General features: G+C 46.4%; 1 protein-coding gene across 1 annotated transcript in view; it reads left to right on the top strand.

Annotated features, from left to right (window-relative positions):
- Window positions 1-15,085, top strand: part of STK10 (serine/threonine kinase 10) — a 130,365-nt gene that overhangs the window by 98,060 nt on the left and 17,220 nt on the right. Inside the window, exons 11-13 of the mRNA XM_018065487.1 lie at window positions 1,748-1,871; window positions 2,550-2,729; window positions 14,202-14,294. Of these exons, the coding sequence (XP_017920976.1) occupies window positions 1,748-1,871; window positions 2,550-2,729; window positions 14,202-14,294 (397 nt within the window). The remainder of the gene's footprint in view (window positions 1-1,747; window positions 1,872-2,549; window positions 2,730-14,201; window positions 14,295-15,085) is intronic.

The raw sequence follows: 15,085 nt of genomic DNA, 5'->3' as shown, positions 1-15,085 counted from the left end.
CCTGCCAGTGAAGGAGACGCAGGAGACTCAGGTTCGATCCCTGGGTCAGGAAGATCCCCCGGAAGAGGAAAGGGCAACACGCTCCAGTTTTCTTGCTGCGAAAATCCCACGGAGAGCGGAGCCTGGTGGGCTCTAGTCCATGGGATTGCAAAAAGTCAAACACGACTGAGCATGCACGCCACCAGTATTTTTTCTGTGTGTACACTCACGCACACGTGGACAGTAAATATGTTCCAAAGTTAAGGTACACTGTGCGGTTTGGGTCAAATTTTTACTGTATTTACCTTTTGAGTAGGTAATATAACACCACGGTTCAAGACTCGAAAAGGAAAAGAGGGTGAAAGTGCAGCGCCTCCCTCCCTCACTCTCTGCCAGCCACCAGCTGCCTTCCTTGTATTAATATTTCATGGTGCAATCCTTCCAGAAGCACTCAGTGTTTAAATAGGAAAGTAAACTTGCAGAGGCCCATGTGCACACATATATATGGTCCTTTTTGTTTTTCAACCAGATGGTCAGTAGCATAATAGACCCAGTCTTTAATAGCCTGCTTTTTTCACTCAGAGATCAGTCCCTATCTGTTTATAAAGAATCGCTGCATTTTTCCTAGATCTTTTTTCCCCATGTAATTTGATAACCTTCTAGAAATTCATTTTTAATGATTGAATAAAATTATATCAGGTGGGAGGGGGTTCAGGATGGGGAACACGTGTACATCCATGGTGGATTCATGTTGATGTATGGCAAAACCGATGCAATATTGTAATTAGCCTCCAATTCAAATAAATAAATTGAAAAATTATATCAGATAGACATATTTAAATCGATCTATATTGACAGACATATAAGCTGTTTCCAATCTTGTACTGTTATAAATAGCATTGTTATGAATGGTGGTGGTGGTTTAGTCACTGTTGCGTCCGACTCTTGTGACCCCATGGACTGTAGCCTGCCAGGCTCCTCTGTCCATGGGATTTTTCAGGCAAGGATATTGGAGTGGGTGAATATCCTTGTTCAGTTTTGCTGTATATCTATGAATCTCTTTTTTGAATCAGTATCCAGAAGTGGAACTATGTCAAAGACATAACCTTACTGACAAATTGCCCTCCAGAAACGTGTCAATTTGTACATATCAGCAATATAAGTAAGTAAGTGAATTCGCTCAGTCGTGTCCAACTCTTTGCGACCCCATGGACTGTAGCCTACCAGGCTCCTCCATCCATGGAATTTTCCAGGCAATAGTACTGGAGTGGATTGCCATTTCCTTCTCCAGCGGATCTTCCCGACCCAGGGATTGAACCCGGGTCTCTCGCATTGTAGACAGACGCTTTACCATCTGAGCCCCCAGGGAAGTCCATCAGCAATATAGGAAGGTATCAATTTCCCCTGTATTCTTACCTATTTCAGGAAACAGCATTTGTTTTTAATTTGAATTTCATGCCCGTATAGATGATTTAAAATGTCCTCTTTGTCTTTTGTTTCATGTCTGTTCATGCTCTGTGCCGCTTCTTAAAATTAGGATCTTCCTGTTTTTCTTACTGATTTGTAAGCATTCTTTATATACCAAGATTATTAGTGTTTTGCCTGTCAGTCAATGTCAAATAAAGCGTGAGTTCTAAGTTCTCGTCTCGCCTCTGTCCCGGGCCGTGTGACGGCTCACCAGGCCCCCCCTTCTGCGTCCTTAGCTATGACGTATGTGACCACTGAGGACACATTCTGACTGGAATGTCCACATCCTCCTACCCTTCAGGCGCCAGGAACTCCGAGAGCTTCGGCTGCTCCAGAAAGAAGAACATCGGAATCAAACCCAGCTGAGCAGCAAGCATGAGCTGCAGCTGGAGCAGATGCATAAGCGTTTTGAGCAAGAAGTCAGCGTGAGTGTGGGGAGAGGGGCCCAGAGGGCTTCTTGCCTCCTGATTGTCTTTAAGCAGAAGTCAGCGTGAGTGTGGGGAGATGGGCCCGGAGGGCTCCTTGCCTCCTGATTGCCTTTAAGCAGAAGCTGCTGAATGAGGGTGATTGGGCTCGGAGAATGCTTCACAACAGCTCCCAGTTCCTCTGGTTTCCCGATGTCATCAGGCATTGGCTTGTAAACACAGTGGCGCCTGCAGGCCACAGTGCTGGTCTCAGCCACACGGGAGGGCCTCCAGAGGGGGCACAGCCTGGGAGGGCCTCCAGAGGGGACAGGGCCTGGGAGGGCCTCCAGAGGGGACAGGGCCTGGGAGGGCCTCCAGAGGGGGCACGGCCTGGGAGGGCCTCCAGAGGGGGCACGGCCTGGGAGGGCCTCCAGAGGGGGCACGGCCTGGGAGGGCCTCCAGAGGGGGCACGGCCTGGGAGGGCCTCCAGAGGGGACACGGCCTTCATCGAGCCCCACGCGACAGTGCTGCGAGGCAGATGGTCGCACCTGAGGAAAGAAACTCAGAGAGGTTAGGTGACTTGCCTCAGGTCACACATAGTAGAGCTGGGATTCAAGCCCATGTGTGAGCACAGCCTCTGGGCTTTCCCCATCTCCCTCCCAGGTGACTTTCCTAACTTTCCCTTTCTGCTCTTTCTAGGCCAAGAAGAAGTTCTTTGACATAGAGCTAGAGAACCTGGAGCGTCAGCAAAAGCAACAAGTAGAGAAGATGGAGCAAGACCACGCGGTGCGCCGCCGGGAGGAGGCCAAGCGGATTCGCCTGGAGCAGGAGCGAGACTATGCCAAGTTCCAGGAGCAGCTCAAGCTGATGAAGAAGGAGGTGAACACGTGCTGGGCGGGAGCAGGGCGTCCTGGGAGGATGAGGGCCCTCTCGGTTGCAAATGACCAAAACTCCAACTCAACCTTGCCTCAGCAATAGAGGGGATTTGGAGGAGCTTATATACCTGAAAAGTGCGTGTCCAGGGATGTCTGGCTCTGCATCCCCCAGCTGTGCCATCAGGAGCCCCTTCTCCGTCTTTTGGGCTCTGCCTTCCTTTGCGTGGACTTGGCTCCAGGCAGGCCCTTGTCTTGTGGCCTCAGGCCACGTCCTCTATATCCCCCCAGCTTAGCAGCCTGAGCTGGAAGAGAGCAGAGAGGAGGGAAGGGATGGAGGCTTAGGGAAACTTGAGATGCTGTCACCAGGCAGGGAGCTGAGTGCTGGGTGGGCACACACATCCTTCATGCCTGATTCCCCTTCTCCTGGAAGAACAGCTCCCTCGCTTGGACAAGCGTTCCTCTTCTCCCTCTTTCCCCACACAGCTGGAAGGGGAACTGGCAAAGAGGTAACAGTCCTGCGATACGGGCAGGGAGGCCTGCCCCTGGGCAGGGCATCTGAGTCCTAGAGAGCAGCCCATGCCTCCCCCGTGGGGCCAGACACTGGGAGGCTGGGCCAGGCTTTCTTTCCTGAGCCCTCAGGAGAAACGATGGGAGCAAGGCGGGTAGAACCTAGGGCAGGGTGTCCCAATCCAGGCTGCTCCCGATCTCCAGGTGGGACTGGTAGGAGCAACCTCTAGGGTGGCTCATGGTGCTCTTCAGGGCCTGCAGAGCCCAGGGCCCAGACTTTACTGTGTCGGACATGACCTGTTGTGAACCCAGGCCTCCGGTGGCTGCCTGTGGGAATCGGGGCCACTGGCTGATGAGACAACTTGCCTAGGGCACAGAATTTCAGGAAGTACAGTAAAACTCCTAAATCAAGATAGTGTTTTAAAATAGAAATTAGTGTAAAATATTCATCACGGGTTACGCCCTGGAAGTCCAGCGCTGAGACTCTGCACTTCTACTGCCGAGGGCCCAGGTTCAATCCCTGGTTGGAGAACTAAGATCCCACAAGCCACATGGCGTGGTCAAAAATTAAAAAAATTCACGGTGGACAGATTATCAGCTATTTAAAATAAAGGCAGGATCTGATAGAGTCAGGATTAGTGTGAGACGATGAGGCCGAGCCCTGCAAGTATAGAACTTGATCCTGTCTGTATTTGCTATTTTGTTCATGGTTTCTTTGGCATGAATTTTGAGTTTCTAAAATTGAGTATATGCTCCTTTGTGCCCGAGATGAGTGCCTCCACTTTTTGGTGTTTAGTCACTAAGTCATGTCCGACTCTTTGCAACCCCATGGACTGTAACACACCAGTCTTCTCTGTCCTCCGCGATCTCCCAGAGTTTGTTCAAATTCATGTCCACTGAGTAGGTGATGCCATCCAACCATCTCATCCTCTATCATCCCCTTCTCCTGCCTTCAATCTTTCCTAGCATCAGGGTCTTTTCCAGTGAGTCAGTTCTTTACATCAGGTGGCTAAAGTATTGGAGCTTCAGCTTTAGCATCCGTCCTTCCAGTGAATATTTCGAGACTGATTTCCTTTAGGATTGACTGGTTTGATTTCCTTGCTGTCCAAGGGACTCTCAAGAATCTTCTCCAGCACTACAGTTTGAAAGCATCAATTTTTCAATGCTCAGCTTTCTTTATGGTCTAATTCTCACATCCATGCATGATTACTAGAAAAACCATAGCTTTAACTATATGTACCTTTGTCGGCAAAGTGATGTCTCTGCTTTTTAACACACCATCTAGGTTTGTCATAGCTTTCCTTCCAAAGGCCTTAACTTACCCTGGTCCTGAACCTCCTTCTGAGAGATGGGCTTATGGGCTGAGGTATGTGGGGTTGGGAGGGGAGGGGTTGATATTAAACACATCCACAGCTCCAGTGCTGGGAGCACAGCTTGGGAGGCAGGCTTGTTTCCAAGTCTTTGGCGCTGTGGCTCGAAGCTAACTGCTAGGCTTTGGACAAGCTACAGGCAGACCTTGTTTTATTGCACTTAGCAGATGTTGTGTTTTCTTAAAATTGAAGGTTTGTAGCAACCCTCCCATGAGCAAGTCTTTCTGTACCATTTTTTCCAATAGCATTTGCTCACTTCCTGTCTCTGTGTCACATTTTGGTAATGCTTGAATATTTCAGACTTTATATTTGCCATGGTGATCAGTGATGGTTATTCTTGCACAAGGACTACAATTCGCTGAAGGCTGAGATGATGACTAGCATTTTTTGGCAATAAAACATGTTCATGTTATATACAGTTTTTTAAGACATGCATGTAATAACACACTTAAAGGCTTCCCTGGTGGCTCAGGTTGTAAAGTGTCTGCCTACAATGCAGGAGACCCGGGTTTAATCCCTGGGTTGGGAAGATCTCCTGGAGAAGGAAATGGCAATCCACTCCAGTATTCTTGCCTGGAAATCCCATGGACGGAGGAGCCTGGTAGGCCACAGTCCATGGGGTGGCAGAGTAGGACACGACTGAGCGAGCGACTTCACTTTCACTTTCACACACTTAACAGACTACAGTATAGTGTAAACGTAACTTTTACTATGTACTGAGAAACCAGAAAATTCACGGGACTTGCTTCATTGCAATCTTCCATTGCAGTCTTTACCGTATTGTGGTTGTCTGGAACCAAACCAATATATTCTCAAGTTCTTGCCTGAGTTCTGGCTGTCTTCTGTCACTGTGAGTTATTCAGGGACTGTTGTGTTGAGTACCTACCTGTGTGGCACTGAATGGGGTACCAGGGACGCTGTAATGAACAAAATAGATAGGGTCCCTCAAGGAGTTTGTTAATTTCCAGGGAAGCTAGAGAAACAAAGCACAATATTAAATAAATAAAACTGCTGCCCGTTACATAGTAATACTTGCTGTGAGAGCCAATAGGCTGGTTAACCAGCATCCTCTGGATAAGAGGATGCTTCCAGGAGGGCAGAATAGCATATGCAAAGGCCCTGAGGTATGGAAAGAGCTTGGGGTGTGCAAAGAGCTGAAGAATGGTCAGGGTGGTAGGCGGTTTGGAAGCACTGGGGAGATGACTGTGGGATAAAATCAGGTAGGGGCCAAATCATGCACAGACGTAACTCCTAAGCAGGAGTTTGCATTTGATCCACTGCTATTAACCATGCATTTCTCACAGATGCTGTGAGCATTCGGTGAGAAGTAGGTACCCCGTGGATTCCAGTTTCCTCCTGGTTCCTCACCCTGCCCTGTGTGCACACGCTTTGTGTGTGTGGGTGGGGGAAGGAGTCGTGGGGATTGAAGAGTGGGAAAAAGAGCTGGCTGCGGAGGCAGGGCCTGGGATGGGAAGGAGTGGGAGGTTGCCACAGTTTCTTCCCTTTGCTGGCACTGATGTTTAACAAAGTTGAAAATTCTTGTTGCTGGCAGGATTTTGGTGGGGGGTGCAGTTTAAGCCTGTCAGTGAATTCTTTTTTCTTTTCTAAATCAAGGTAGAGTTGCTTTCCAATGCTGTTTTAGTTTCTGCTGTACATTGAGGTGGCTCAGCTATACATGTACATTTATCCCCTCCCTCCCACCGCCACCCCCCAGCCCACCCCTCTAGGCACACCGAGCTGAGCTCCCTGCACCAAATTCTGAGGCCATGTGTGGGGTCTGGTACTTAGACTTTTGCTCAGGTTCAGTTTTTTTAATTTTCTTTATTTCCTGGGTGTTTTTCTTCAGAAAGTTTTCACAGAAAGAAAAAGCTTGACGTCTTTGTGCCTTTGGCCTCCGCTGTTTAGTAAGACTGTGATCCTTCCATGAAGCACTCTTGTGGCCAGGACCTGGCCTGCAGGTTAGACAGGGCTGCTGGCTTCAACTGGCTTCATGGTGGAGCCAGGCAAAGCGTAGGCTGGCGTTTGCTTCTGGTTCCCAGGGCTGATTGCTGGGGTTTTGTTCATCCGTATAGATCTTTAAAGCTTCTACTCTTTGCCACCTAGGCTGTGATGAGCAAATCATGTACAGCCCCTGTCCTCAGACTTGCCCTTGTTGTAAGAGGCTGTCAACATGGGAAGAGTCACATGGTTCCAAGAAGTTTGAGAACGCGCTACATGACTATCCGAGGGCGTAAAGAAGAGTGATGGTTTCTTCAGCTTGTAAAGAGAGAAGCGAGTCCTGTTAGAAGGGCATTATGTTGGAGTGCTTATGTGGAGCCTGCAGTCAGAGACCCAAGTTTGAATTCTGACTCTGAACTCGGGCAAGCTGCTTAAACTCACCAGGCCTCTGTCGTTGCCTGTGAAAGCAGGTAATGACAGGATCCCCCGGGAGGCTGTTCTAAGTATAGACTAAATGACAGAGTGCCAGCCAGGCACCTGGCACCTCGTAAGCACTTAGGGTGTGGTGGCCCCTCGGGCATGCTTACTGTTATCCTCATTATGTATAAGGATGTTCCTGCTGGTGGGACCAGTGAAGGGCTCTGCTTCATGGAATACCCCCCAAAGTGTGCGAAGGTTCCGTATCCTGCCATGGCCTACTCCATAGTCAGAAGGCCGCCTTTGACTGCAAAGGTCACCTCTGTGCAGGCGAAGCCCAGTAGGAATGGCAGGCTTGGGTAGAGACTGCCTGTCCACGGCCCTTGGGTTGGTGGTTAGGATGCACCAGCAGGGGTGAGGGACGAAAGTGGGAATGGGTAGGATGCCCAGGTGAGCAGACTGAAATATCGGCGGGTATGTTAGCCAGCCCAGTGCTGCATCAGAGAAATCCACACGTGGATGCTGGTGAGGGGCACCATACTCAGATCTGTGTGGACTTTTAAAAGCAGTTTGTATCTTTCTTTTGTTTCTGGCCGTGCTGGGCCTTTGCTGCTGCGCGTGGGCTTTCTGTAGCTGCGGGGAGTGGGGGCCCCGCGGTGCACGGGCTTCTCTTCATGGCGGCTTCTCTGGTTGCAGAGCACAGAGTCTAGGTGCCTGGGTTTCCGTGGCTGCACCGTGTGGGCTCGGTGACCCTAGACAACCAACTCCGCAGCTGTGGCACACGAGCTTAGTTGCCCCACGGCAGGTGGAATCATCCCAGACTAGGGATCGAATCTGTGTCTGCTGCTTTGGCACTGGATTCTTTAGCACTGGACCACCAGAGAGGTCCCAGTGTGGACTTTCCTTTAACCAGTTCAGAACAAGGCAGGGTTCACCCTGTCCATTTCCCTACCACCCATTGACTGTGAGAAAGCTGGTCATGATTTGATCTCAGGCATAGAAAACATACAGAAATAACAGAGGGTAAAACTTGAGATGCCTCCTGGGGCCTCTTTCATGGTTCAGTTCAGTTCAGTCGCTCAGGCGTGTCCGACTCTTTGCGATCTCATGAACCGCAGCACGCCAGGCCTCCCTGTCCATCGCCAACTCCCGGAGTTCACCCAAACTCATGTGCATCGAGTCAGTGATGCTATCCAGCCATCTCATCCTCCGTCACCCTCTTCTCCTCCTGCCCCCAATCCCTCCCAGCATCAGGGTCTTTTCCAGTGAGTCAACTCTTCGCATGAGGTGGCCAAAGTATTGGAGTTTCAGCTTTAGCATCAGTCCTTCCAATGAACACCCAGGACTGGTCTCCTTTAGGATGGACTGGTTGGATCTCCTTGCAGTCCAAGGGACTCTCAAGGTTATAGCAATTATTATGAAATATTTATCATGCTAATGACCTTCCTGCACTTAGGAGGTATGCATATAGGAAAAATCATTATTAGTAAGCTAGTTGAATGGGGACGTATTTATTCTTCGTTTTTGTTTCAAGTAATTAAACCCAGTACTGTGTATGTCTGCACATAGAAATATAATAATATTTTTATTATCTTATTTTTATATTTTTATTATTTATTTTATATATAATTATATAATAATATAATTATGTGACGATGGAACTGATGGTCTGCTTCTCACTGCCCGCTGCCCATACACACGGTATATTTAACATCTGTGAGAAACTCAGTTGACGATTGTAGCTTACTTCTTAGATCTCCTAAATGTGAAAGCAGATTCAGTCTTAAAGGAAATCTTTCCAGAACCCTGTTTCCTTGCCTTCCTAGGCAAAACTCATTAAACATAATTTAACTACTTCTTAAATAGTCTGGATCTCTATAATACCACAGAATTGTACTCCTGGAAGGACCCTGGAAATTTTAGTTAAAAGCCAGATAATTTTTTCTGATGAGAGAATGGGAAACAAGTCCAGGGACTGTTCCAAAGATGGGCAGTTGGATGAGAAAGCAGGATTTCTGACACTGAATAGAGAGCCTGTCTTTATAGCCGTCAGAGTGGTGCTGGTACATCCCTGCCCTCAGGGGCTTCTTAGAGTAAGTCCAAGGGCCCCTTTGCCAAGTAACCCCATGCGGCTCAAGTCTGGATGTTCTTCTGGTCTCTCCCTCCACTGAGTGGTGTAACGCTTTTCACAGTGTTCAGTGCCTTTAGCAGAAACCTCCAGACCCTTTCTAAACTGCTGCTTCTCATCTGTCCTGGAAAACTACTTCTTCAAGCTTGAAAAGCACCCTTCTAAGCTAGTAGGTCTTTTCAACTGTGTGATGCCTTGAATGGGGCTGTCAGTGGCATTTTGACAAACTCTAGACAGGTGCTAAATTATCATCATGTACCAGATATCCAGGGGAGCCCTTGGATATGGAAGGTGAAGTGGCACAAATGCAATTTTTGAGATATCTTATGAGGATGTGTAAGACAGTAGTTCTCAACCAGGGACTCTTTTGTCCATCCCCATCTAGATATTTGGCAATATCTAGAAACATTTTTGGTTGTTATGACTGGGGAGAAGGTGTTATAGCATCTAGTAGGTAGGGGTCAGAGATGCTATTAACATTCTACAGTGCATAGGAAACCCCCACAGCAAAGAATTATTTGGCTCCAAAAGTCAGTAGTGCCAAAGTTGAGAAACCCTAATCTAAGACTAAAGAAGGCTAAAGAATACAGGGGCAGGATTTGGATTACAAACCTAAAGCCATGGAATAAGACACCCGAGAACTGAAAGAAGATAGGATAGCTGGTAGGCTTTGGGGTCGTATGTTAAGTGTATGCTTAACTTTAGGAGAGGCTGCCAACCTTTTCCAAAAGAGTCTGTATTATTTTACATCTCCAGAACAATGCGTGCGCTCCAGTGGCTCCACATCATCACCAGCGCTTGGCATCACCAGTTTGATGTTTTCTATTTTTGCCATTCTGATAGGAAGTGAAATTGCATTGTGACTTTTTATTTGTATTTCATTAAGATGGGGGAAACAGTGGAAACAGTGTCAGACTTTATTTTTTGGGGCTTCAGAATCACTGCAGATGGTGATTGCAGCCTTGAAATTAAAAGACGCTTACTCCTTGGAAGAAAAGTCATGACCAACCTAGATAGTATATTGAAAAGCAGAGACATTACTTTGTCAACAAAGGTCCGTCTAGTCAAGGCTATGGTTTTTCCAGTAGTCATGTATGGATGTGAGAGTTGGACTGTGAAGGAAGCTGAGTGCCAAAGAATTGATGCTTTTGAACTGTGGTGTTGGAGAAGACTCTTGAGAGTCCCTTGGACTGCAAGGAGATCCAACCAGTCCATTCTAAAGGAGATCAGCCCTGGAATTTCTTTGGAGGGAATGATGCTGAAGCTGAAACTCCAATACTTTGGCCACCTCATGCGAAGAGTTGACTCATTGGAAAAGACTTTGATACTGGGAGGGATTGGGAGTAGGAGGAGAAGGGGATGGCAGAGGATGAGATGGCTGGATGGCGTCACTGACTCGACGGACATGAGTCTGAGTGAACTCCGGGAGTTGGTGATGGACAGGGAGGCCTGGCGTGCTGCAATTCATGGGGTCGCAAAGAGTCGGACATGCCTGAGCGACTGAACTGAACTGAACTGAGTGACTAATGTTGAATATCTTTTCATGTGCTAATTTGCTGTCTATATATCTTTTTTGACAAGGTACCTGTTTAAATCTTTTGCTCATTTATTTAGCTGGGTGATTTCTTTACTTTTCTGTTACTGAATTCTGACAGTCCTTTTCACGTTCTGGATGCAGTCCTTTGTCAGCTACATATTTTGCAAATGTTTGCTGCCCCTCTGTGGCTTGTCTTTTGGGTCTTCTAACAGTGTCTTGCATAAAGCAGAAGCACTTAGTCTGATGAAGTCTACTTATCATTTTTTCTTTTATGGATTGTGTGTTTAGTGGCACATCTAAGATGTCTTTGCATAGCTCAGGGTCATGCTTTCTTTCAGATGTGTTACAGTTTTAAGTTTTACATTAGATGTGTAATGTGTGGGTGAGGCTCGCCGTTGTTAATGTTTTTGCCTGTGGATGTCCAGTTTTCTAGCACCATTTGCTGAAAGGACTGTCCTTCTCCATTGATCTGCCTTTGCATCTTCTTGCAAAATCAATCGACCAGATATTTGTGTGTGTCTATAACTGGACTGTATGCAGTTCCATTGATCTATTTGTCTACCTTTCACCAATTCTATGATGGCTTGATAAATATATTTTTACAGTAAATCAGGTAGTGTAAATCAGGAGTCCTCCAACTTTATTCCTTTTTTTCCAAAATTATTTTGGTTATTCTAGTTCCTTTGCCCGTCTATATATATCTTAGAATCAGCTTATTGATTTCTGTAAAAATATCTGCTGGAATTTTTGATTGAGATTGAGTTGAATTCATGGATCAATTTAGGGAGCATGGAATCAGAGCAATATTGAACCTTCCCTTCTATGAACATAATATATCCATTTGTTTAGGTCTTCTTTAACATCCTTCCTTAGTGTTTTATAGTTTTCAGCTAACAAAGTCAGCATATACTTTGTTAGAATTATATTTAGTTCATTTGTGCTATTGTACAAGATACTATTTTTTAATGTCAATTTCTAATGTCAAAGCTAGAGTATAGGAAAATATTGGTATATTGAGCCCATATATTGATCTCGCTTAAACTCATCGGGTCTAGGACTTTCGGAAAAAACAGACTTGGGATTTTTCTACATAGACAACAATTTTGCAAACAGTTTCATTTCTTCTTTTTTATTAAAAAAATTTTTTTTATTGAAGTATAGTTTACTTAGCATGTTATGTTAATTTCTGCTGTAAAGAAAAGTGACTCAGTTATACAGAAATATATATTCTCTTTCATATTCTTTGCAACCCCATGGACTATACAGTCCATAGAATTCTCCAGGCCAGGATACTGGAGTGGGTAGCCTTTCCCTTCTCCAGGGGATTTTCCCAACCCAGAGGTCAAACCCAGGTCTCGCGCATTGCGGGTGGACTCTTAATCAGCTGAGCCACAGGGGAAGCCCATATTCTTTTCTATTCGTGGTTTAGCACAGGATATTGAATGTGGTTCCCTGTGCTGTACAGTACGACCTTATTGTTCATCATATTTCTTTTTTTTTAATCTATATATTGTTTGTTTATTTTTCTTGCTTTATCACGCTGGCCAGGACCTGTAGTGGGATGTTAAACAGGACTCACTATTAATTTTAATTACTATTAATTTAAGTGGACATCTTTGCCTTGTTCCCAGTCTTAAGGGGAAAACATTTAGTATTTTACAGTAAAGTACGATGTTAGCATTAGGGTTTTTGTAGATGCTGTCTTTCAGATTAAGGAAGTTCCATTCTATTTCTAGTTTGCTAATAGATTTTGTCATGAATGGATGCTGAACTTTAGCAAATGGTTCTCCTATATTGATATGATCATATAGTTTTTCTTCTTTAGTGTACTGATACTGTGAATTATATTGACTGATTCTCACATATTGAATGAGCTTTACATTCCTGGGATAGAGCCCACTTGGTCATTATGTATTTTCCTTTTGATATATTACTGGATTGAATTTGCTATTATTTTGGTGAGGATTTTTGAGTCTGTATTCATTGAGAATATATTGGTCTGTGGTTTTCTTTCAGTGTTGCTCTGGTTTTAGTTATTCGTTTCTTCCTGAATGTGCTTTGGTACTTTCTTTCAAGGGATTCGTCTGTTTCGCCGAATGGGCTGAGCTGCTCCTGGGGCTCGCTCGGCGCCCTTTCCGTGGCTGCGGGGTCTGTGGTGGTTTGTGTTGCCGTATCCTCTTTGTCTTCTGCCTCCTTTTCCCTCTGCTTGCCGTCCTCCTCCTTTGTCAATCTGGCTAAAGGTCTGTTCACTTTATTGACTGTCGCCTGGTTCTCTGGCCAGAAGCACGAGGTCTGTTAGGGTTCTGCCTACTATCTCACAGCATCACTGTCCAGGATTGGGGCACAGCTAGGAGGGCAAAAGGAAAAAGAAAAGCCAGGAAACTCGCCCCCAGTACCAGCCCTTCTCTAAGTCTTGACTCCCTTTCATAGTCACCTGGTTTTGTTTACTTTTCAGAGTCCTCAGGTAGTTGCTTTTTGTATTTTATCCAGATTTTGTCATTGTATTCAACAGGAAAGAGGGGTTGTATTGACTTACCTCATTATGTCAGAAGCAGAACTCTCCTGGAAAGCTCTTTTTTTAATCACAGTATTTTTACCCTCACTTGCTGCTCCTAAGGAACCTGTCAGTGAGTGTATGTTTTGAGATATCAGGTGCCTGTAAAGATATAAGTTATTCACAGAAAACTGTCTGAGGAAATCTAGGTTCCTTACAGAGAAGTGTCATGAATCTCTTCTCTTTCTTCTGTTATCAAAGACAGAAACCCACTTCTGGCTGGCTTGAGAATACTGTTAGCCTCTGACCAGGAAGCCAGAAATGTCACCTTCCTCATTTTTTAACATTGCTTCCCTGAGTTGATTCTGTCTCGAGCAGATCCCTCCAGAGTGGCCCACCATGACCTACATCCTCCCGGATCAGCAACCCTGAAGGGCAGAGAGTGGCTTTCCCCAATAGTTTAGCAAACATCTTGAAGCTCTCATAGTCTGGCGAGGACTGCTTGCTCATCTCTGAACCAGTCTCTGAGGCCAAGGCATGGGATATGCTGATAGACAGCCTCGATCTTATGCTCAGCCTGGGGTCAGCTGGGGTTGAGGCATCAGTTATACCTGAACCTCAGACGCTGAGTGGGAGCTACTTAAGACATGCGTTCTCAGCCAGAGTGATATCACCCCCAAGGAATTAAAAACGTCTTAGATATTATATGGTTTAACAGATTGACAGTGTTATTTGTGGGATTAACATTTCATGGAGGTCGGTAACTGTGAAACAATGTTGAGAAGGGCTTCTGAGGGGACAACAGTTTAGAAGGAAGTTGAGCAACACTGCCCTAAATGAAACTGAGATACTGTCATCAAAAGAAGGGGCATGGATACCAGACAGCAAAAACAGCACTTATGTGCTCTGGGGGAGTCTTGGAAATTGGAGCCAGCAGCAGACTGGTGGCCAGGGGATGCCCTCTGTCACCGGGGTGGAGAGCAGGGTGAGCGCTAGTGCCCAGGAGTTCTGGGATTGAAGGGTTGTTTGATATGAAGTGTGAGGAGGTACCCTGACCCAGCAATTCTCTGCTGTTTCTGGTGTAGGTGAAGAATGAGGTGGAGAAGCTCCCCAGGCAGCAGCGGAAGGAGAGCATGAAGCAGAAGATGGAGGAGCACACTCAGAAAAAGCAGCTTCTCGTGAGTGCTTGTCCCTGAGCTGGGGGGTTGGAGGGGTTGGGGAGTCCCAGGTTTGAGACCCTGAATGATGCCCCAAGTACTTCTCTGTCTATGTCCGTGCCCTGCCCTTGAATGTTCACCTATGTCTCATTCTTGCTTGTGCTCAGTCGTGTCCAGCTCTTTTGCAGCCCCATAGATTGTAGCCCGCCAGGCTCCTCTGTTCATGGGATTTCCCAGAATGCTGGAGTGGGTTGCCATTTCCTTCTCAGGGGATCTTTCCGACCCAGGGATCGAACCTGAGTCTCCAGCTTTGGCAGGCAGATTCTTAACCACTGAGCCACTAGGGAGACCCCCTATCCCATATTCTGAATATCTATATCAGATGATCCTGGTTATCCCTTTTATCACCTCTCCCACGCAGCCTTCCTTGATTCCCCTCACTCCAGCTGGAAGTGAGCTCTCCCATCTCTGCGAGACACCACAGATGTTTATTTCCATCTCTCCCAAAGCCTTTAGCACCTCCTGCCTCGTTTTATGGTTGTTTGTACATCGCATCTCCTTGACCAACCCAGTATATCCATCTGCCCACTTGGAGTCTCAAAGACATCAGGCCCAGATCTCCCAGACCTTGTCCTGTTCTCACGTTCCAAGGGGTCACTGTCCTCCATTGCGTTGTGAGACCAGAGGCCTTGTCATTCCTGGTGCCTCTTTTCCCTCAGTTCGTCACTGCTTCTCAGAGTTTGGATTTTTTTTTTTTAATCTCCAAACTCTCTCTGAGTCCATCAAGTTGTCAGCATCTCTGTGACCCCCGA

Source organism: Capra hircus, chromosome 20 (assembly GCF_001704415.2).
Source record: "Capra hircus breed San Clemente chromosome 20, ASM170441v1, whole genome shotgun sequence".
NCBI lineage: Eukaryota > Metazoa > Chordata > Mammalia > Artiodactyla > Bovidae > Capra > Capra hircus.
Note: the sequence above shows the minus strand (reverse complement) of the source record. Positions and strands in the feature narration are given on the sequence as shown.